General features: G+C 40.8%; 2 protein-coding genes across 3 annotated transcripts in view; both read left to right on the plus strand.

Annotated features, from left to right (window-relative positions):
- The window catches only part of LOC121891677 (NLR family CARD domain-containing protein 3-like), a 408525-nt gene that overhangs the window by 35798 nt on the left and 350691 nt on the right, over nt 1-22036 (plus strand). The window lies entirely within an intron of this gene.
- tmtops2a (teleost multiple tissue opsin 2a) lies at nt 1070-16088 on the plus strand. The gene is made up of 5 exons (XM_042404274.1): nt 1070-1410; nt 1567-3242; nt 12142-12467; nt 13403-13636; nt 15089-16088. The coding sequence occupies exons 2-5, from the start codon at nt 2873-2875 to the stop codon at nt 15311-15313; spliced, it is 1155 nt and encodes a 384-aa protein (XP_042260208.1). The 5' UTR covers nt 1070-1410; nt 1567-2872; the 3' UTR covers nt 15314-16088.

Here is a 22036-nt window from a genome sequence, read left to right on the forward strand (position 1 = left end):
TCTGGATGCTGGACCCCTACAGTGAGGGGGTCTGGGGGCTCTGTTATGCTGGCATGGTTTGGGGAAGAGTCACTGCTAATCAATACAAAGTCGTTGTGAGTGATCAGCTTTATCCTGATGGGAGTGGTCTCTTCCAGGATGACAATGAATGATGTGAATCATATGTTATGACCTTCACAGTCACCAGATCTCAACCCAGCTGACGTGTTAGAGAGCGCTCTGCACCACCACCATCATCATCATCATCACAGCAGCACATGAGGAAGATCTTTATGAGCAATGATGTTCAGAGACTGTAGGATCAATAACGAGGAGCTCTGAAGATGTTCAGGTGGTTCAACAAACACCTCACTGACACCCTTCATGTTGGTTTGTCCTTTAACGTGTCACCGTCTGTACGTGTATAATATATGTGTGTGATTTGGGTGGTCTGGCCCTTTAACACTCAGGTAACAGGTAGTAATGTGAAGCAGTGAACAAACAGGTGTGTCTGTCCGCAGGTGACAGTGACTCACTTCCTGTAAACTATCAGAGTAAAAGCCCTGAGGAGCTCACAGGTATCAGGTGTTCTGTAACACTGACGGACAGGAAACAGGTGAGTTTACCTGCAGCTCAGGTGAACTGACAACATGTCACAGACAGGTGATTGATCAGGTGATGGACAGGTGATCAGGTGATGGACAGGTGATCAGGTGATGGACAGATGATTGATCAGGTGATGGACAGATGATTGATCAGGTGATATACAGGTGATCAGGTGATGGACAGATGATTGATCAGGTGATGGACAGATGATTGATCAGGTGATGGACAGATGATTGATCAGGTGATAGACAGATGATTGATCAGGTGATGGACAGGTGATTGATAAGGTGATGGACAGGTGATTGATAAGGTGATGGACAGGTGATTGATCAGGTGATGGACAGGTGATTGATCAGGTGATGGACAGATGATTGATAAGGTGATGGACAGGTGATTGATCAGGTGATGGACAGGTGATTGATCAGGTGATGGACACCTGTGTTCAGCTGTGTTCAGCTGTGACATCAGCCAATAGAAACAGTGTTTATCCTCCTGTTTAATAAAATATCACATTATAAACTGCAGCAGTGACATCGCTGTGACATCACACCCCTGTGAGATGATGTCATAGAACAGAATCTGATCATGTGACGGTAAAAATGCTGTTTTGGGGAACTACAAACGTCCTGAAGATAATAAACGGAGTGAAACCTCTTCATGAACGTCTGCATGCTGCCTGCAGGCGAGTGTGTTGCTGCTGCTGCTGCAGAGCACGACGCCTGCAAGGCATCATGGGTGATGAAGATGAGGCAGATGGATGCAGAGTCAGGTCATGTGATGTCACAGATGTCATCTAGAGAAGAAGAAGTTAAAGAAGGATGTGATGTGTGAGATGTTTCTGTAGAATACACACAAATACACATTAAATACTAGAAGAAGTTGTAATATTTTAATATTTTCATCATTAAAATAATAATATTGGTGGTTTTAAATATGAAACTTTATTAGAATCCTGCTGCAGACGAATCCTTCTCTGTCCAGTCTTCATCCGCAGAGTCGTGTGTTGCTCTTTCATTGGTGTTTTGAAGAGAAAAAGACGTGAATCTTCCAGCAGGTCGACGATGAGCAAAGAAAATAAAGACGTGATGAAGAAACCAACTCTGAACACAAAGACAGAAGGAAGAGTTCAAATGAAGGCAGATATGAGACTAAATGTTTGATTAGTCCGATGAAGATGTTCTATAATGTGACTCTTCAGGAGAGTTTCTGTTATTGATGAACCGGCGTCTGACTGCTGCTTGAAACTTGTGTCGTTTCTTACTGGACGGATGTAAAAGGCTGAAAACAAACATGAGTTGATGCTGCAGCTGATCTGACGGTTGAATGAACTGAACATTAAAGAAGCAGCTGTGGATCATTAACGGTATAAAATCATCTTTCAGTTCTTTATTTATGCATTTATTTGTTTATTTGTTTCATGTTGTTGCCATGGACACCAGCAGCATTTGTCTGTACTGTCTCTGAACCGACAACAAACACAAACACATTCTGTACTTTTGTCAATAAAGTTATGTCTGATTTGAATTTGAATCAGAGGTGTAGAGATGATTGACAGCTCCTCAGGGATCAGATCAGATCAATCAATGTGATTGACACGTTAGGCTGGTTATAGTTATCAATATCCATCTGTAGTTTCACTGGACTACAAATATGGAGGCAGCTGATTTGCTCCTGTTGAGTTTCTGAGCAGAACACAAATATTTTACACTTAAACACTTAAATTCACTCAAATTAAACATATTTAATTATGTATTGATACGTATTGATATTGATTGTCTAGTGAATATAATTATGATATTTATGATATCAGATGTCATGTTGTTATTGATCGTCAGTGTTTTGGATAAAGTCACGTGCTGCGCGTCACTGTCAGAGTATTTAGCGGCGGAGCGGCGGAGCGGAGCGTCAGTCCGGCTGCACGCGGGGAAGCAGCGGGATCTCAGCGTCAACAAACGGAATATCTTCATCACACTCATCTTCACCGGATGTTTCTCTGACTTTAGGAGTGTTTTTACCTCCGCGCCGTGCCGCTCCGTGCTGCCGCTCTGTGCCGCTGCTCCGGCGGAGGATGGAGCAGAAACACGCGGTCGGACTTCTCCGCAGCGCGGCGACGCGTCGCTGCAGGACGCTTCGCCTGCAGTAGCGGCAGTTCTTCAACATGTGAACTTCAACAGACTTCTGTGTGTTTTTTATTTTGTCCAAAGAGGCTCCGCTCCGCTCCGCGCGCTGCGTAACGGTAACACTTTTACGCACAAAGGAAACAGCAGCGCGTGAGCGACGTCCCGACATGTTCTCCGAGCTGAGCGACATGAACCTGACCTCCAACTTCAGCGCCGACGAGCCGCTGTCCGCGCTGGAGCCGGACTGGAGCGACACGCCGCAGCAGCGGCTGTCGCGCAGCGGACACCGCGTGGTGTCGGTGTTCCTGGGCTCCATCATGGTGTTCGGATTCCTCAACAACCTGCTGGTTCTGGTTCTGTTCTGCAGGTTCAAGACCCTGCGGACCCCCGTCAACATGCTGCTGCTCAACATCAGCGTCAGCGACATGCTGGTGTGCGTCTGCGGCACGACGCTCAGCTTCGCCTCCAGCCTGCGGACGCGCTGGCTGTACGGGCGGCACGGCTGCATGTGGTACGGCTTCATCAACTCCTGCTTCGGTGAGTCCAGCTGTTCGCTCAGAACTTGTTCGTTTGTCCGAAATGTTCTGTTACAAACTTCTGCTGCTTGTATGTGGAGGTGAAGTCACCTGTAGTGACGCTGCTGCCGCTCAGGTAGATTTCACACGAAGAAGAGAAGCGGCAGACGGAAGATGTCAAAATACAAAAAACAAAACTCTACGTCACAGTTATACCTGTCTGTAATGTATTAGACACATTCACAGTTACGTATTATAACTGAATCTAATTAAATTAAATGTTAAATTTGTATCCTGGACTGTATCTATATATGTGTGTGTGTGTGTGTGTGTATATGTGTGTATATGTGTTTGTGTGTGTGTGTGTGTGTGTGTATATGTGTGTGTGTGTGTGTGTGTGTATATGTGTTTGTGTGTGCATATGTGTGTATATGTGTGTGTGTGTGTGTGTGTGTGTATATGTGTTTGTGTGTGTATATGTGTGTGTGTATATATGTGTGTATATGTGTGTGTATATGTGTTTGTGTGTGTATATGTGTGTGTGTGTGTGTGTGTGTATATGTGTTTGTGTGTGTATATGTGTGTGTGTATATATGTGTGTATATGTGTGTGTATATGTGTTTGTGTGTGTATATGTGTGTGTGTGTGTGTGTGTGTATATGTGTTTGTGTGTGTATATGTGTGTGTGTATATATGTGTGTATATGTGTGTGTATATGTGTTTGTGTGTGTATATGTGTGTGTGTATATATGTGTGTATATATGTGTGTATATGTGTGTGTGTGTGTATATGTGTTTGTGTGTGTATATGTGTGTATATGTGTTTGTGTGTGTATATGTGTGTATATGTGTTTGTGTGTGTATATGTGTGTGTGTATATATGTGTGTATATGTGTGTGTATATGTGTTTGTGTGTGTATATGTGTGTGTGTGTGTATATGTGTGTATATACAGGCTTCCTACACTCAGGGTCACTTTATTAGGAACACCTTGCTGGTACCAGTTTGGACCCAGAACCACCTTCATTCTTCACACAATAGATTCAACAAGATGTTGAGACGTTCCTCAGAGGTTTTGGTCCATGTCGACATCATCACATCACTCAGCTGCTGCTGATCTGTCGGCTGCATCCATGATGTGAATCTTGTGTTCGACCACGACCCAAAGCTGCTCTGCTGACTGTGGAGTCAACTCATGTTCAACAAACCAGTTTGAGATGGTTTGAGCTTCGTGACACAGTTTGTTATCCTGCTGGAATCAGCTGTTAGAAGCTGGATACACTGCGGTCACATGGTCAGCAACAGTACTCAGGTAGGCTGCGGCGTTTAAACGATGCTCAGCTGGTACTAAAGGACCCAAACCAGTAAACCCCCAGCAGCAGCCTGAAGCGCTGATACAAGGCAGGACGGATCAGCGCTGTCATGTTCTGACCCGAATATCTGAACGTCGCAGCAGATATCAAGACTCATCAGACCAGAAGACGTTTTTATAATCTTGAGCTGATGCTTCCTGTTATCAGCTGACAGATGTGGCGTCCAGTGTGTCTCCGCTGCCACAGTTCATCTGCTTCAAGGATCCACACGTTGTGTGTTCAGATGTGTGTGTTCAGATGTGTGTGTTCAGATGTGTGTGTTCAGATGTGTTGTGTGTTCAGATGTGTGTGTTCAGATGTGTGTGTTCAGATGTGTGTGTTCAGATGTGTGTGTTCAGATGTGTTGTGTGTGTTCAGATGTGTGTGTTCAGATGTGTTGTGTGTGTTCAGATGTGTGTGTTCAGATGTGTGTGTTCAGATGTGTGTGTTCAGATGTGTGTGTTCAGTTGTGTGTGTTCAGATGTGTGTGTTCAGATGTGTGTGTTCAGATGTGTGTGTTCAGTTGTGTGTGTTCAGATGTGTGTGTTCAGTTGTGTGTGTTCAGATGTGTGTGTTCAGATGTGTGTGTTCAGATGTGTGTGTTCAGATGTGTTGTGTGTTCAGATGTGTGTGTTCAGATGTGTGTGTTCAGATGTGTGTGTTCAGATGTGTGTGTTCAGATGTGTTGTGTGTGTTCAGATGTGTGTGTTCAGATGTGTTGTGTGTGTTCAGATGTGTGTGTTCAGATGTGTGTGTTCAGATGTGTGTGTTCAGATGTGTGTGTTCAGTTGTGTGTGTTCAGATGTGTGTGTTCAGATGTGTTGTGTGTGTTCAGATGTGTTGTGTGTTCAGATGTGTGTGTTCAGATGTGATGTGTGTGTTCAGATGTGATGTGTGTGTTCAGATGTGTTGTGTGTTCAGATGTGATGTTTGTGTTCAGATGTGTGTGTTCAGATGTGATGTGTGTGTTCAGATGTGTGTGTTCAGATGTGTGTGTTCAGATGTGATGTGTGTGTTCAGATGTGTGTGTTCAGATGTGTGTGTTCAGATGTGTGTGTTCAGATGTGTGTGTTCAGATGTGATGTGTGTGTTCAGATGTGTGTGTTCAGATGTGTGTGTTCAGATGTGTGTGTTCAGATGTGATGTGTGTGTTCAGATGTGTGTGTTCAGATGTGTGTGTTCAGATGTGTTGTGTGTGTTCAGATGTTTGTGTTCAGATGTGTGTGTTCAGTTGTGTGTGTTCAGATGTGTTGTGTGTTCAGATGTGTGTGTTCAGATGTGATGTGTGTGTTCAGATGTGTGTGTTCAGATGTGTGTGTTCAGATGTGTGTGTTCAGATGTGATGTGTGTGTTCAGATGTGTTGTGTGTTCAGATGTGTGTGTTCAGTTGTGTGTGTTCAGATGTGTTGTGTGTTCAGATGTGTGTGTTCAGATGTGATGTGTGTTCAGATGTGTGTGTTCAGATGTGTTGTGTGTTCAGATGTGTGTGTTCAGTTGTGTGTGTTCAGATGTGTTGTGTGTTCAGATGTGTGTGTTCAGATGTGATGTGTGTGTTCAGATGTGTGTGTTCAGATGTGTGTGTTCAGATGTGTGTGTTCAGATGTGATGTGTGTGTTCAGATGTGTGTGTTCAGATGTGTTGTGTGTTCAGATGTGTTGTGTGTGTTCAGATGTGATGTGTGTGTTCAGATGTGTGTGTTCAGATGTGTTGTGTGTTCAGATGTGTTGTGTGTGTTCAGATGTGTGTGTTCAGATGTGTTGTGTGTTCAGATGTGTTTGTTCAGATGTGTGTGTTCAGATGTGTGTGTTCAGATGTGTTGTGTGTGTTCAGATGTGTGTGTTCAGATGTGTTGTGTGTGTTCAGATGTGTGTGTTCAGATGTGTGTGTTCAGATGTGTTGTGTGTGTTCAGATGTGTGTGTTCAGATGTGTTGTGTGTGTTCAGATGTGTGTGTTCAGATGTGTGTGTTCAGATGTGTGTGTTCAGATGTGTTGTGTGTGTTCAGATGTGTGTGTTCAGATGTGTGTGTTCAGATGTGTGTGTTCAGTTGTGTGTGTTCAGATGTGTGTGTTCAGATGTGTTGTGTGTTCAGATGTGTGTGTTCAGATGTGTGTGTTCAGATGTGTGTGTTCAGATGTGTTGTGTGTGTTCAGATGTGTGTGTTCAGATGTGTGTGTTCAGATGTGTTGTGTGTGTTCAGATGTGTGTGTTCAGATGTGTTGTGTGTGTTCAGATGTGTGTGTTCAGATGTGTGTGTTCAGATGTGTTGTGTGTTCAGATGTGTTGTGTGTGTTCAGATGTGTTGTGTGTGTTCAGATGTGTGTGTTCAGATGTGTGTGTTCAGTTGTGTGTGTTCAGATGTGTGTGTTCAGATGTGTTGTGTGTTCAGATGTGTGTGTTCAGATGTGATGTGTGTGTTCAGATGTGTGTGTTCAGATGTGTTGTGTGTTCAGATGTGTGTGTTCAGATGTGATGTGTGTGTTCAGATGTGTGTGTTCAGATGTGATGTGTGTGTTCAGATGTGTTGTGTGTTCAGATGTGATGTGTGTGTTCAGATGTGTGTGTTCAGATGTGTGTGTTCAGATGTGATGTGTGTGTTCAGATGTGTGTGTTCAGATGTGTTGTGTGTGTTCAGATGTGTTGTGTGTTCAGATGTGTGTGTTCAGATGTGTGTGTTCAGATGTGTGTGTTCAGATGTGTTGTGTGTTCAGATGTGTGTGTTCAGATGTGTTGTGTGTTCAGATGTGTGTGTTCAGTTGTGTGTGTTCAGATGTGTGTGTTCAGATGTGTGTGTTCAGATGTGTTGTGTGTTCAGATGTGTGTGTTCAGTTGTGTGTGTTCAGATGTGTGTGTTCAGATGTGTGTGTTCAGATGTGTTGTGTGTTCAGATGTGTGTGTTCAGATGTGTTGTGTGTTCAGATGTGTTGTGTGTGTTCAGATGTGTGTGTTCAGATGTGTGTGTTCAGATGTGTGTGTTCAGATGTGTTGTGTGTGTTCAGATGTGTGTGTTCAGATGTGTTGTGTGTGTTCAGATGTGTGTGTTCAGATGTGTGTGTTCAGATGTGTGTGTTCAGTTGTGTGTGTTCAGATGTGTGTGTTCAGATGTGTTGTGTGTGTTCAGATGTGTGTGTTCAGATGTGTTGTGTGTTCAGATGTGTGTGTTCAGATGTGTGTGTTCAGATGTGTTGTGTGTTCAGATGTGTGTGTTCAGATGTGATGTGTGTGTTCAGATGTGTTGTGTGTTCAGATGTGATGTTTGTGTTCAGATGTGTGTGTTCAGATGTGATGTGTGTGTTCAGATGTGTGTGTTCAGATGTGTGTGTTCAGATGTGATGTGTGTGTTCAGATGTGTGTGTTCAGATGTGATGTGTGTGTTCAGATGTGTGTGTTCAGATGTGTGTGTTCAGATGTGTGTGTTCAGATGTGATGTGTGTGTTCAGATGTGTGTGTTCAGATGTGTGTGTTCAGATGTTTGTGTTCAGATGTGTGTGTTCAGTTGTGTGTGTTCAGATGTGTTGTGTGTTCAGATGTGTGTGTTCAGATGTGATGTGTGTGTTCAGATGTGTGTGTTCAGATGTGTGTGTTCAGATGTGTGTGTTCAGATGTGATGTGTGTGTTCAGATGTGTTGTGTGTTCAGATGTGTTGTGTGTGTTCAGATGTGTGTGTTCAGATGTGTTGTGTGTTCAGATGTGTTGTGTGTGTTCAGATGTGTGTGTTCAGATGTGTGTGTTCAGATGTGTGTGTTCAGATGTGTGTGTTCAGATGTGTGTGTTCAGATGTGTTGTGTGTGTTCAGATGTGTGTGTTCAGATGTGTGTGTTCAGATGTGTTGTGTGTGTTCAGATGTGTGTGTTCAGATGTGTGTGTTCAGATGTGTGTGTTCAGATGTGTGTGTTCAGTTGTGTGTGTTCAGATGTGTGTGTTCAGATGTGTTGTGTGTGTTCAGATGTGTGTGTTCAGATGTGTTGTGTGTTCAGATGTGTGTGTTCAGATGTGATGTGTGTGTTCAGATGTGTGTGTTCAGATGTGTTGTGTGTTCAGATGTGTGTGTTCAGATGTGTGTGTTCAGATGTGTTGTGTGTTCAGATGTGTGTGTTCAGATGTGTGTGTTCAGATGTGTTGTGTGTGTTCAGATGTGTGTGTTCAGATGTGTTGTGTGTGTTCAGATGTGTGTGTTCAGATGTGTGTGTTCAGATGTGTTGTGTGTGTTCAGATGTGTGTGTTCAGATGTGTTGTGTGTGTTCAGATGTGTGTGTTCAGATGTGTGTGTTCAGTTGTGTGTGTTCAGATGTGTGTGTTCAGATGTGTTGTGTGTGTTCAGATGTGTGTGTTCAGATGTGTTGTGTGTTCAGATGTGTGTGTTCAGATGTGATGTGTGTGTTCAGATGTGTGTGTTCAGATGTGTTGTGTGTTCAGATGTGTGTGTTCAGATGTGATGTGTGTGTTCAGATGTGTGTGTTCAGATGTGATGTGTGTGTTCAGATGTGTTGTGTGTTCAGATGTGATGTGTGTGTTCAGATGTGATGTGTGTGTTCAGATGTGTGTGTTCAGATGTGTGTGTTCAGATGTGATGTGTGTGTTCAGATGTGTGTGTTCAGATGTGATGTGTGTGTTCAGATGTGTGTGTTCAGATGTGTGTGTTCAGATGTGTTGTGTGTTCAGATGTGTGTGTTCAGATGTGTGTGTTCAGATGTGTGTGTTCAGATGTGTTGTGTGTGTTCAGATGTGTGTGTTCAGATGTGTTGTGTGTGTTCAGATGTGTGTGTTCAGATGTGTGTGTTCAGTTGTGTGTGTTCAGATGTGTGTGTTCAGATGTGTTGTGTGTGTTCAGATGTGTGTGTTCAGATGTGTTGTGTGTGTTCAGATGTGTGTGTTCAGATGTGTTGTGTGTGTTCAGATGTGTGTGTTCAGATGTGATGTGTGTGTTCAGATGTGTGTGTTCAGATGTGTTGTGTGTGTTCAGATGTGTGTGTTCAGATGTGTTGTGTGTGTTCAGATGTGTGTGTCCAGATGTGTTGTGTGTGTTCAGATGTGTTGTGTGTGTTCAGATGTGTGTGTTCAGATGTGATGTGTGTGTTCAGATGTGTGTGTTCAGATGTGTTGTGTGTGTTCAGATGTGTGTGTTCAGATGTGTTGTGTGTGTTCAGATGTGTTGTGTGTGTTCAGATGTGTGTGTTCAGATGTGTGTGTTCAGATGTGTTGTGTGTGTTCAGATGTGTGTGTCCAGATGTGTTGTGTGTGTTCAGATGTGTGTGTTCAGATGTGTTGTGTGTTCAGATGTGTTGTGTGTGTTCAGATGTGTTGTGTGTGTTCAGATGTGTGTGTTCAGATGTGTTGTGTGTGTTCAGATGTGTGTGTTCAGATGTGTGTGTTCAGATGTGTTGTGTGTTCAGATGTGTTGTGTGTGTTCAGATGTGTTGTGTGTGTTCAGATGTGTGTGTTCAGATGTGTTGTGTGTGTTCAGATGTGTGTGTTCAGATGTGTTGTGTGTGTTCAGATGTGTTGTGTGTTCAGATGTGTGTGTTCAGATGTGTTGTGTGTGTTCAGATGTGTGTGTTCAGATGTGTTGTGTGTGCTCAGATGTGTGTGTTCAGATGTGATGTGTGTGTTCAGATGTGTGTGTTCAGATGTGTTGTGTGTTCAGATGTGATGTGTGTGTTCAGATGTGTGTGTTCAGATGTGTTGTGTGTGTTCAGATGTGTGTGTTCAGATGTGTTGTGTGTGTTCAGATGTGTGTGTTCAGATGTGTTGTGTGTGTTCAGATGTGTGTGTTCAGATGTGTGTGTTCAGATGTGTGTGTTCAGATGTGTTGTGTGTGTTCAGATGTGTTGTGTGTGTTCAGATGTGTGTGTTCAGATGTGATGTGTGTGTTCAGATGTGTGTGTTCAGATGTGATGTGTGTGTTCAGATGTGTGTGTTCAGATGTGTTGTGTGTTCAGATGTGTGTGTTCAGATGTGTGTGTTCAGATGTGTTGTGTGTGTTCAGATGTGTGTGTTCAGATGTGTTGTGTGTGTTCAGATGTGTGTGTTCAGATGTGTTGTGTGTGTTCAGATGTGTGTGTTCAGATGTGTTGTGTGTGTTCAGATGTGTGTGTTCAGATGTGTCTCTGAGGTATGAAACGTACAGCTGAAGGTGTCGTACCAGCAGGGGGCGGTGGCGTGATGGTACGGCTCCGCTGAGGTTCAGGTCTGGTCATAGTTTGGGTTAAAGGTTAAGGAAGTGGCGGTTAGAAGCGGGACGTGAGCGGCGGATTAAACCATCAACCCGTCACCTGACACACACGCCATCTGAACTCTTTGGAAGTTGTTCACGCCTCGGCGAGGAAAACATGAGACTGACACGGTGTCCTCTAGTGGATCGGCGGGTTTATTACACGCCTCAGCTAGAACCAGTCTGACCTCTGACCTCCGCCATCGACAAGGTTTTCTCCCAGAGAACCGCCGCTCGTCTGACACCAACAACCAGCCTCGTTCAGATGTTTGGTTTGAACTTCAGCAGGTCGTCTTGAATGCACTGAGTTGCTGCCACGTGATTGGCTGATCGGATATTTGAACATGTGTATAAACACATAAATACTCATGTACAACTTTTCCTAATAAAGTAATCAGACTCTTAAATGAGTAACATCCAGCTGATCTTTCATTTAATCTGAATATTTGAAGCGTCAGTCGGCTTCAGTCTGATGATCAAACACACGTGTTAAGTGTTTTTATGAGTCTGGTGCTGCAGCTTCACTGATGTGAATCAGAGGTCAAAGGTCAGAGTGTGATCAGCTGTATGACGTCACCAGCTGCAGCTGCTCTTCATCTTTACACGCTAAGCTTTAGCATGTTAACAGCTCGTAATTGTTTTTTCTTCTTTCCTCTCCCATTAATCATCTCACCACCCCTCAGATTTATCTGCTGACCCTTTGGAGGGGCCCGACCCCTAGGTTGGGAACCACTGGACTAAACTAGCTAACTGTATATAAAGTAGTGTAAACTAGCTCCACCTCCAGCAGCTACAACAGTAACATGCTGCTCTAACACTGATGCTTCACTATTAATAATCTAATGATGTCATATATAATAATATATCAGTCAGAGGGACCAAACCACTACTTTTACTGCAATACTTTAACTACATCAAGCTCATAATACTTATGTACTTTTACTGCAATACTTTAACTACATCAAGCTCATAATACTTATGTACTTTTACTGCAATACTTTAACTACATCAAGCTCATAATACTTATGTACTTTTACTGCAATACTTTAACTACATCAAGCTCATAATACTTATGTACTTTTACTGCAATACTTTAACTACATCAAGCTCATAATACTTATGTACTTTTACTGCAATACTTTAACTACATCAAGCTCATAATACTTATGTACTTTTACTGCAATACTTTAACTACATCAAGCTCATAATACTTATGTACTTTTATACACACACACACGTAGAGATCAGGATGATGATTGGATCAGAGAGTTTGGGGTCGGAGACGATCAATCTGCTGCTAATTATTACTATTATTATGTTCAGGTGTTTCCTGACCTTTGACCTTTGACCTCTCCTCTCAGGTATCGTGTCTCTGGTGTCCCTCGCCGTGCTGTCTTATGACCGGTACAGCACCCTGCTGGTGTACAACAAGCGGTCCCCGGACTACAGGCGGCCGCTGCTGGCGGTGGGGGGGTCGTGGCTGTACTCGCTGCTGTGGACGGTGCCTCCTCTGATTGGCTGGAGCAGCTACGGGCTGGAGGGGGCGGGGACCAGCTGCTCGGTGGCGTGGACGGAGCGGACGCCGCGCTCGCACTCCTACATCATCTGTCTGTTCGTGTTCTGCCTCGGCGTGCCCGTCCTCGTCATGGTGTACTGCTACAGCCGGCTGCTGCACGCCGTCAAGCAGGTGAGTCACCTGACCGCACCGGCCAATCACACGCAGCCACTCGTCATCAGGATTCAAATATAAACAATATTTTATCTTGTTTGTTTTTTCTGATCCGAAACTTTATTGACAATTTCAAATATTCTGAACCACACTTCAGTCACCTAATCAATTTAGTGCAATAATCCATAATTAATCAATCCATAATCAATTTAAATCCAAGTTTTCATACTTAATAAAGATACTAATGTGATGTTTTCATCTATTTTTTAACATTTAACTTTATATTTTTATATTTTTTGTTGGTTATATATATTTATTTATTGTTATTTGTGCTGAAGGTCAAAGGTCATGATCAATTATCTTAAATAACAGTTTCCTGCGCTGAGACTCATTTCAACCCACTCTCATTTATTATTAAACTAACGAGACATTTATTATTAATAAGTCTGTTAGTGATGTTTAATTCGTTATTTATTAAGTTTTTATTCGTATTTTTCCTTATTTACTTTTCATTTTAAATTGTTCTCTTTATTTTTTAAATATATTTTAATGTATTTGATTAAATTTATTTTTTAATTGTTTTGTTTTCATATTCAGTTTTCATTGATTTTATGAATTTTAATGCACTTTTATTTACTTATTTAAAAACTTGTCAGGTGGGTCAGATGACAGTTATGACAGCTTCCTGTTTACCTGTCAGGTAGGTTATGACAGCTTCCTGTTTACCTGTCAGGTGGGTCGGATGACAGTTATGACAGCTTCCTGTTTACCTGTCAGGTGGGTCAGATGACAGTTATGACAGCTTCCTGTTTACCTGTCAGGTGGGTCGGATGACAGTTATGACAGCTTCCTGTTTACCTGTCAGGTGGGTCAGATGACAGTTATGACAGCTTCCTGTTTACCTGTCAGGTGGGTCAGATGACAGTTATGACCGCTTCCTGTTTACCTGTCAGGTGGGTCGGATCCGGCGGACGGCAGCGCGGCGGCGAGAGTTCCACATCCTGTTCATGGTCTTCACCACGGTGGTGTGTTATCTGCTCTGCTGGATGCCGTACGGCGTCGTCGCCATGATGGCCACATTCGGCCGGCCGGGACTCATCAGCCCGGTGGCGAGCGTCGTGCCGTCGATTCTCGCCAAGAGTAGCACCGTCATCAACCCCGTCATCTACATCCTCATGAACAAACAGGTGAGACACACCTGACTGATGCTCAGCAAAACAAACATCATGCAGAAAAGTTTTAAAAAATACCAAAAAATGTGATGCCTTTTGAGTAACTAGATAAAAAAATATAAAAATAAATAAAGCAGAAGAAATTAAATGAAAAAGCAAAAATGATGTAAACACAGAATTTAAATAAATAGAATCACCTGAGCTTTCACCTGCATCACAGGTCGACAGTTAAACTGAAACTGAACGTCACTGCTGGCTGCTCGCTGCGTTGTGTCGTTACAGTTCATGCAGATTGATTAGAAAAGTCTGTGCTGAGTCACCATGGCAACCATTAAATCAGATATGATGTTCAGTGGGATGAATTAAATCTGCCTGCAGCAAGAAAACAATCAAATCTGATTTGTAGTTAAAAAAAAACAAAAAAAACAACAACCGACAGTGGAATCAGACGTTTCTATTGCTGATTTTAACATAACGTCATTATTTAATAAACAAACTTTATAAACAAAGTCATTTTGTAACAACTAACAGCGTTTGAGTGGATTAGACCTTTAATTGTTTGACAGAACACTTTCTGGCAGCGCGTCAGCTGTTTGATCAGATTGATTCGGGAGCTTTCTGCTTCTCGTCGCAGCTGATTGGTTTTCTAAACAGACAGAAACCAGACGAGGACAGAAATATCCGTCCTACAAAAGACGTCAGTGTGAGCCGACGCCTCGTTAAATCTCTGACTTAACGAACATATCAGATATTAACACAGCAGCTGTGAGAAGACAGTGAACGCACCATCTGATCAAACTGAGGTCAAACTGGTATGGAGGTTCAATTCTGCCAGAAAAAAGAACAATACATCGAAAAATATGTGTGAAATGTTAAGAGTGACAAAAATAAAAAATATTTTTTCACTAATTTTTTCCCACAAAAAACAGTCAAAATTTGTAATAATTTTAAGTCAAACTTAAGTTTCTACTCATGAGATTCAGAGAGTCTGTGTTTCGACTGATTTTGAGAAAAGGAAGTAAAAATTATTTGATGCTTAGTCAACTAAAAAAATATGAGTTTGTCAAAACGACATGAAAATGAGATATAATGTGAAGATATGAGTCATCTACGTCAGTATCGTGACACATACTTGATACTAAGTCAAACTTGCATTAAACATTGTAAATTATTTCAAACAATGACAAAATTATAGGATTTACTGTCACAATTATGAGAAATTTTCCAGAAACATCAGTTGAAACCGACCAATCAGTTGTGAGGACGTTGAGAAGAACGTCACAGAAATCAAAGTCAGTTTTACACGTTGATACTTCCAGCTGTGAACATCTTGATCACTTTTCCACTCAGAAACCATGTTCACCTCGTTGTAGGACGTTAAATCTCCTGGAGGTTAATGTTCTATTAAACTATAACGTTAAATGGGAGCGAGTGATCTAACAGGCGTCTGACTTGTTTCTGCCTCAGTTCTACCGCTGCTTCCTGATCCTGCTCGGCTGTAAACACCAGTTGACGGAGAACGGCGCCTCCTCCATGCCTTCCAGGACCACCGTGGTGCAGCTGAACCGCCGGACATTTCCCAGCAGCCCCGTCACCAAACCCACCGCCGTGGACCCGGAGGGAATCAGCGCCACCCTGTCGGACAGGACGGACCAGATCGAGCCGCCGGCGAGGCCGGAAATCTCCTCGTGAGGACAGAAAAACATACGATCTGACTAAAACTTAAGGGGCGGGGCTAAAGAACTGTCCCGCCTTCACTGGTGTCATGTGTCACAGTAGCTCCGCCTCCTGGAAACTCGTCACTGATGTGTGCTCGATGTCACCCCAAAGTGTCGCTGTATCATCCGAAAATCTCAACGCTGTGATTCGCCTACACTGTGGAGGTATGGAGGCTCGTTCATGTCATAACTCTGAGTGACGTTATCTTAAAACCTCTGCTCATAATTTATAATCACTATACAAACAATAAAAACAAGTTAAAGTTTAAATACTTATAGATTATAATAATATCTGGGTAACTAGAGTATAAACAGTTAATAGATGATTGATAATATTCACTATAATCACCCGCTTATAGTGATCATTATAACCGATTTTCTTCTTCTTTATTTCTTATGCAGATTATCATCTAATTGACATTTGTATATTTATAACATGAATATAAAGTCATGAAAAAGGCAACTTCGCTATTTCCTGAATTTTATTGACTGTTTCAAAATGCAGAACAGCTGTTTAATCGCTTGTTGTTTCACTGCTGCATCTCGTTTGCTCGTTCCTGGCAGTTTGTCATAAACTTCAAGGAGACGACGTTTATCACTGGCAGCAGACGGGTTGTGTGTTTAAGTGAAGTGTTTAAGAGGGGAGGACATTTCTCTTCGTTCAATCACGTTAAGAGTAAAGTTATGTTTTGCTGACGGCTTCCCGACTCATTTTAATAAAGATGAGAGAGAGAGAGAGAAGCAGTGGTCGAACGAGCTAGAGAGTGGATGAGGAGAGCGAGCAGTGGTAGTGAGAAAGCCGGTGAATGAGATGAATAAAACATTGTGGTGGTTACAAATAAACACGCCCACACCCCGCACCTCCACACACCCCTGATAATGGTGCTGAAGCCACTGAGTAAACATTATACGTATACTATGGCAGTAAGGTAAAAAATAAATGGAATTACTGTAGTTTTAATTTTTTCTCCATATGTTTTCATGTATGAAAAGACCCAAACTGAACACTGTAAGCAGACTATTGATTACTATAAGTCCTGAGCTGTTTGATCCATATAAGTGATTGATCACTGTAACCATGATCAGTATAAATGGTTTCCACTGTATATCAGGCTCTGATACTCACACAATACTGGTTAGTAGATCAGTTCATTGTTGGTTTGGATCCAAACATGAAGACAAATATAGAAAATCCTCAGAATGATCCTTTAAGTGAGGTTCACTTATTATATTTATTATTTGCACAACAAAAGTTTAAATTTAACTGTTTCAATCTGCCTGTTGAGAAACTGTTATTATTATAAACTGAATGTTTATAATAAATCTGAAATACTTATTTATCATATAAATACAACTTGAGATTATAATTCACTCTCCATGACAACTTGTACAAGATTCAAACACTTTAATCTAAAATAAACAGTTAATAAATGTTTGTACGTGTGTAAATATATTCATGAACTCTTATATGTGCTTGAAACGACATTTGACTACATATAGTGTTGATATTCAGCTCATCCTGTAGTGTAAATGTTCACTAACTCACTCAGAGTTATGACACGAACGTGACTCCGTACCGTGACGTCTCTACGAACATCTGCGTCACGCTGCAGCTGCGACGTGAAAACAGCTTCGTCGTAAAATGTGAATTTTTTTTTCTTTGTGTGAAATCAAACTGACGTCGTTGTAAAAATGTTCTGTTGGAGAAACTTTGGAATAAAGTTGTGTGAGCTGCTGACGCTGGTCTGTTTCCTCTTTACTGACATGTAGTTTATAGATCCGACATTAGATACAGATACTAAAACTATGGTTTTATTATACTGACTGTTGATGATATTAACTCTAAACCTGCTGATGCTTCTGGACACATCCTCAGTGATGTTTCTGGAGTCATCTGGTGTTTGGGGTCTTCCAGCGTCATACATCCTCCTCCAGGTGACCCAGCTGGGCCCGATCAGACCCCAGCTTGTGTCCAGATGGTCTGACTCCATGGTTCTCCTCTTCCTCGATGCTGTGAGTCCCTGGATCCAACCTGTCCTACCCTAACCGTAACCTCGCTCTCCAGCCAGTATGCTGACAGCTGCTGACCAGTCCTGCGTACTGGGAGAGCTTCCTTTCAAAGGCAGTCTTCGAAGCGATCTTCCCATTGGACTGTCGGCTCCAGCAGCACGGCTTAATGGACTCAGACGCAAGGACCGCGCTGGTCTCAGGGTGGCGGCTACGATGCTGTTGAGGACCTTCAGCTGCCGTTGAAGGTCCACCAGCGGCTGCCGGTCGCTGGTAGAGGTCAGGATGTCTGCAGATGTTGTTCTGGCGGGTTTAGGCGATGGCTGCTTCCTGCTTCAGGATCTGATCGTGCGTCCATCGGCTGACGTGCTCCAGGGTTCCTCGCTATGAAACGCTGGAGACTCCTGATACGCTGCCAGATGAGGAACTTTATGCGCCGTGGTTCAGTTTTCCAAAACTCAGTCGGGTCACTTTTCCCTCGTCTGCAGTCTCACATCTCGTCCAAACTTCCTGTTTCTTGTCCCACCGCTGCTGTTCAGTTATATAATAAACTCTAGTTTACTGTTACATTTATCAACAGAATATTATAATTAACAGTAAATTAATAAAATGTACAATTATTACACAATTCTTCTTTGATTAACAGTTTTAATTGTAAATATATCAAATATTTACTGTATCATATACTTGATATTTAAACCTCTTGTTTCCTTAATATTAATTAATGTTTAACATTCTGTGTACAAAATCAAAGACATACTTTTATATCTCTGCTCTGTTAATTTAACATTTTATATTATTTATTCTATCATTATTATAATTTTATATAATAAATCACAGTGAATTAATAAAATCCTATTTTGTAATTTTATGATCAGTATCTTTTTTTTCATTATTAAGAATGTTTCATTATATTTTACTTAATTCACAAATATAATTAACATTTAATTAAACAAATCAGTGGTTTTATCCAAATGTTTTTAATTTAATTTTAATTTTAATTTGTGTATTTCAGTCAGTTGGAAGAATTCATTTGACAGGTTGCTATGACGACGTCTCAGCAGCAGGAGGCGCCGATGGACTGAATGTTTACAACGTTTATTGTTTATTTCTGACTTTATGTGTCATAAAAAGAAGAACAGAAACATTTGATATTAAACTTTTCTCTAAAAACAGAATTTGTCTTTAAATCATTGAAATGACTTTAATCTCAGAGTTTTAATAAGTTTTCTATTATTTATTTTATCATTATATTTAAACTTGTGTTTCTGTAAAATTATGATTTTTTATGACACATTTTCTTTGTAAAATTCTGACTTTATCTTATAAAATAATAAAATTCCACCTCGTTATCTTATAATCACGTAAAATAAATCACAGAATTATGTTCATAATTAAATTTATACTTTTCTGCTGTCTTACAATTTTACAACTTTTGCTCGTAACATTTGAGCCTTATTTCACATAAAATCATGACTTTTTCTCTAAATGTTTCTGGTAGAAGGATCGAAGCTTCTCTTACAACATTTCCCAGAACTCTAAACACAAATACATGACTGCACACTCATCTTCATCTTCATCAAACCATGTTAATCTCACATTTAACCAAACTGCCTTCAGACATCAAGCACACACAGTAAAACAGCCGTTACACACTGCTGAGATCCAACCTGGACAATTGTGTGTTAGTTGTGTGTTAGTTGTGTGTTAGTTGTGTTAGTTGTGTGTTAGTTGTGTGTTAGTTGTGTATTAGTTGTGTGTTAGTTGTGAGTTAGTTGTGTTAATTGTGTGTTAGTTGTGTGTTAGTTGTGTGTTAGTTGTGTTAGTTGTGTGTTAGTTGTGTGTTAGTTGTGTGTTAGTTGTGTTAGTTGTGAGTTAGTTGTGTGTTAGTTGTGTTAGTTGTGTGTTAGTTGTGTGTTAGTTGTGTGTTAGTTGTGAGTTAGTTGTGAGTTAGTTGTGTGTTAGTTGTGTGTTAGTTGTGTGTTAGTTGTGAGTTAGTTGTGTGTTAGTTGTGTTGGTTGTGTGTTAGTTGTGTGTTAGTTGTGTTAGTTGTGAGTTAGTTGTGTGTGTTAGTTGTGTTAGTTGTGAGTTAGTTGTGAGTTAGTTGTGTTAGTTGTGTGTTAGTTGTGTGTTAGTTGTGTTAGTTGTGTGTTAGTTGTGTGTTAGTTGTGTATTAGTTGTGTTAGTTGTGTGTTAGTTGTGAGTTAGTTGTGAGTTAGTTGTGTGTTAGTTGTGTGTTAGTTGTGTGTTAGTTGTGAGTTAGTTGTGTGTTAGTTGTGTTGGTTGTGTGTTAGTTGTGTGTTAGTTGTGTTAGTTGTGAGTTAGTTGTGTGTGTTAGTTGTGTTAGTTGTGAGTTAGTTGTGAGTTAGTTGTGTTAGTTGTGTGTTAGTTGTGTGTTAGTTGTGTTAGTTGTGTGTTAGTTGTGTGTTAGTTGTGTATTAGTTGTGTTAGTTGTGTGTTAGTTGTGAGTTAGTTGTGAGTTAGTTGTGTGTTAGTTGTGAGTTAGTTGTGTGTTAGTTGTGTGTTAGTTGTGTTAGTTGTGTATTAGTTGTGTGTTAGTTGTGTTAGTTGTGTGTTAGTTGTGTGTTAGTTGTGTTAGTTGTGTTAGTTGTGTGTTAGTTGTGTGTTAGTTGTGTGTTAGTTGTGTGTTAGTTGTGTTAGTTGTGTGTTAGTTGTGTGTTAGTTGTGTTAGTTGTGTGTTAGTTGTGTGTTAGTTGTGTGTTAGTTGTGTGTTAGTTGTGTATTAGTTGTGTTAGTTGTGAGTTAGTTGTGAGTTAGTTGTGTGTTAGTTGTGTGTTAGTTGTGTATTAGTTGTGTTAGTTGTGAGTTAGTTGTGTGTTAGTTGTGTTAGTTGTGTGTTAGTTGTGTGTTAGTTGTGAGTTAGTTGTGTGTTAGTTGTGAGTTAGTTGTGTGTTAGTTGTGTGTTAGTTGTGCATTAGTTGTGTGTTAGTTGTGTGTTAGTTGTGTGTTAGTTGTGTATTAGTTGTGTTAGTTGTGTGTTAGTTGTGTTAGTTGTGTATTAGTTGTGTGTTAGTTGTGTGTTAGTTGTGAGTTAGTTGTGTGTTAGTTGTGTGTTAGTTGTGTATTAGTTGTGTTAGTTGTGTGTTAGTTGTGTTAGTTGTGTGTTAGTTGTGTGTTAGTTGTGTATTAGTTGTGTTAGTTGTGTGTTAGTTGTGTTAGTTGTGTTAGTTGTGTGTTAGTTGTGTGTTAGTTGTGTATTAGTTGTGTTAGTTGTGTGTTAGTTGTGTTAGTTGTGTGCTAGTTGTGTGTTAGTTGTGTTAGTTGTGAGTTAGTTGTGTGTTAGTTGTGTGTTAGTTGTGTATTAGTTGTGTTAGTTGTGTGTTAGTTGTGTGTTAGTTGTGTTAGTTGTGAGTTAGTTGTGTGTTAGTTGTGTTAGTTGTGTTAGTTGTGAGTTAGTTGTGAGTTAGTTGTGTGTTAGTTGTGTTAGTTGTGAGTTAGTTGTGTGTTAGTTGTGTTAGTTGTGAGTTAGTTGTGAGTTAGTTGTGTTAGTTGTGTTAGTTGTGTGTTAGTTGTGTGTTAGTTGTGTTAGTTGTGTGTTAGTTGTGTGTTAGTTGTGTATTAGTTGTGTTAGTTGTGTGTTAGTTGTGAGTTAGTTGTGTTAGTTGTGAGTTAGTTGTGTGTTAGTTGTGTGTTAGTTGTGAGTTAGTTGTGTGTTAGTTGTGTGTTAGTTGTGTGTTAGTTGTGTTAGTTGTGTGTTAGTTGTGTGTTAGTTGTGTGTTAGTTGTGTTAGTTGTGTGTTAGTTGTGTGTTAGTTGTGTAATAGTTGTGTGTTAGTTGTGTTAGTTGTGTGTTAGTTGTGTGTTAGTTGTGTGTTAGTTGTGAGTTAGTTGTGTGTTAGTTGTGTGTTAGTTGTGTGTTAGTTGTGTTAGTTGTGTTAGTTGTGTGTTAGTTGTGTTAGTTGTGAGTTAGTTGTGAGTTAGTTGTGTGTTAGTTGTGTTAGTTGTGAGTTAGTTGTGTGTTAGTTGTGTTAGTTGTGAGTTAGTTGTGTGTTAGTTGTGTGTTAGTTGTGTTAGTTGTGTGTTAGTTGTGTATTAGTTGTGTTAGTTGTGAGTTAGTTGTGAGTTAGTTGTGAGTTAGTTGTGAGTTAGTTGTGTGTTAGTTGTGTATTAGTTGTGTTAGTTGTGAGTTAGTTGTGTGTTAGTTGTGTGTTAGTTGTGTGTTAGTTGTGAGTTAGTTGTGTGTTAGTTGTGAGTTAGTTGTGTGTTAGTTGTGTGTTAGTTGTGTGTTAGTTGTGTATTAGTTGTGTTAGCTGTGTGTTAGTTGTGTTAGTTGTGTGTTAGTTGTGTGTTAGTTGTGTGTTAGTTGTGTGTTAGTTGTGAGTTAGTTGTGTGTTAGTTGTGTGTTAGTTGTGTATTAGTTGTGTTAGTTGTGTGTTAGTTGTGTGTTAGTTGTGTTAGTTGTGAGTTAGTTGTGTGTTAGTTGTGTTAGTTGTGTTAGTTGTGTGTTAGTTGTGTTAGTTGTGAGTTAGTTGTGAGTTAGTTGTGTGTTAGTTGTGTTAGTTGTGAGTTAGTTGTGTGTTAGTTGTGTTAGTTGTGAGTTACTTGTGAGTTAGTTGTGTGTTAGTTGTGTTAGTTGTGTGTTAGTTGTGTGTTAGTTGTGTTAGTTGTGTGTTAGTTGTGTGTTAGTTGTGTATTAGTTGTGTTAGTTGTGTGTTAGTTGTGAGTTAGTT

The sequence above is a fragment of the Thunnus maccoyii genome, chromosome 24 (genome assembly GCF_910596095.1).
Source record: "Thunnus maccoyii chromosome 24, fThuMac1.1, whole genome shotgun sequence".
Lineage (NCBI taxonomy): Eukaryota > Metazoa > Chordata > Actinopteri > Scombriformes > Scombridae > Thunnus > Thunnus maccoyii.

Bases quoted from the DNA above. Each gene is read 5' to 3' on its own strand.
- tmtops2a (XM_042404274.1), top strand. From the start codon at position 2,873: ATGTTCTCCGAGCTGAGCGACATGAACCTGACCTCCAACTTCAGCGCC. The intron at 3,243-12,141 runs GTGAGTCCAGCT...CTCTCCTCTCAG, and splicing joins CTTCATCAACTCCTGCTTCG to GTATCGTGTCTCTGGTGTCC. The intron at 12,468-13,402 runs GTGAGTCACCTG...TTTACCTGTCAG, and splicing joins TGCTGCACGCCGTCAAGCAG to GTGGGTCGGATCCGGCGGAC.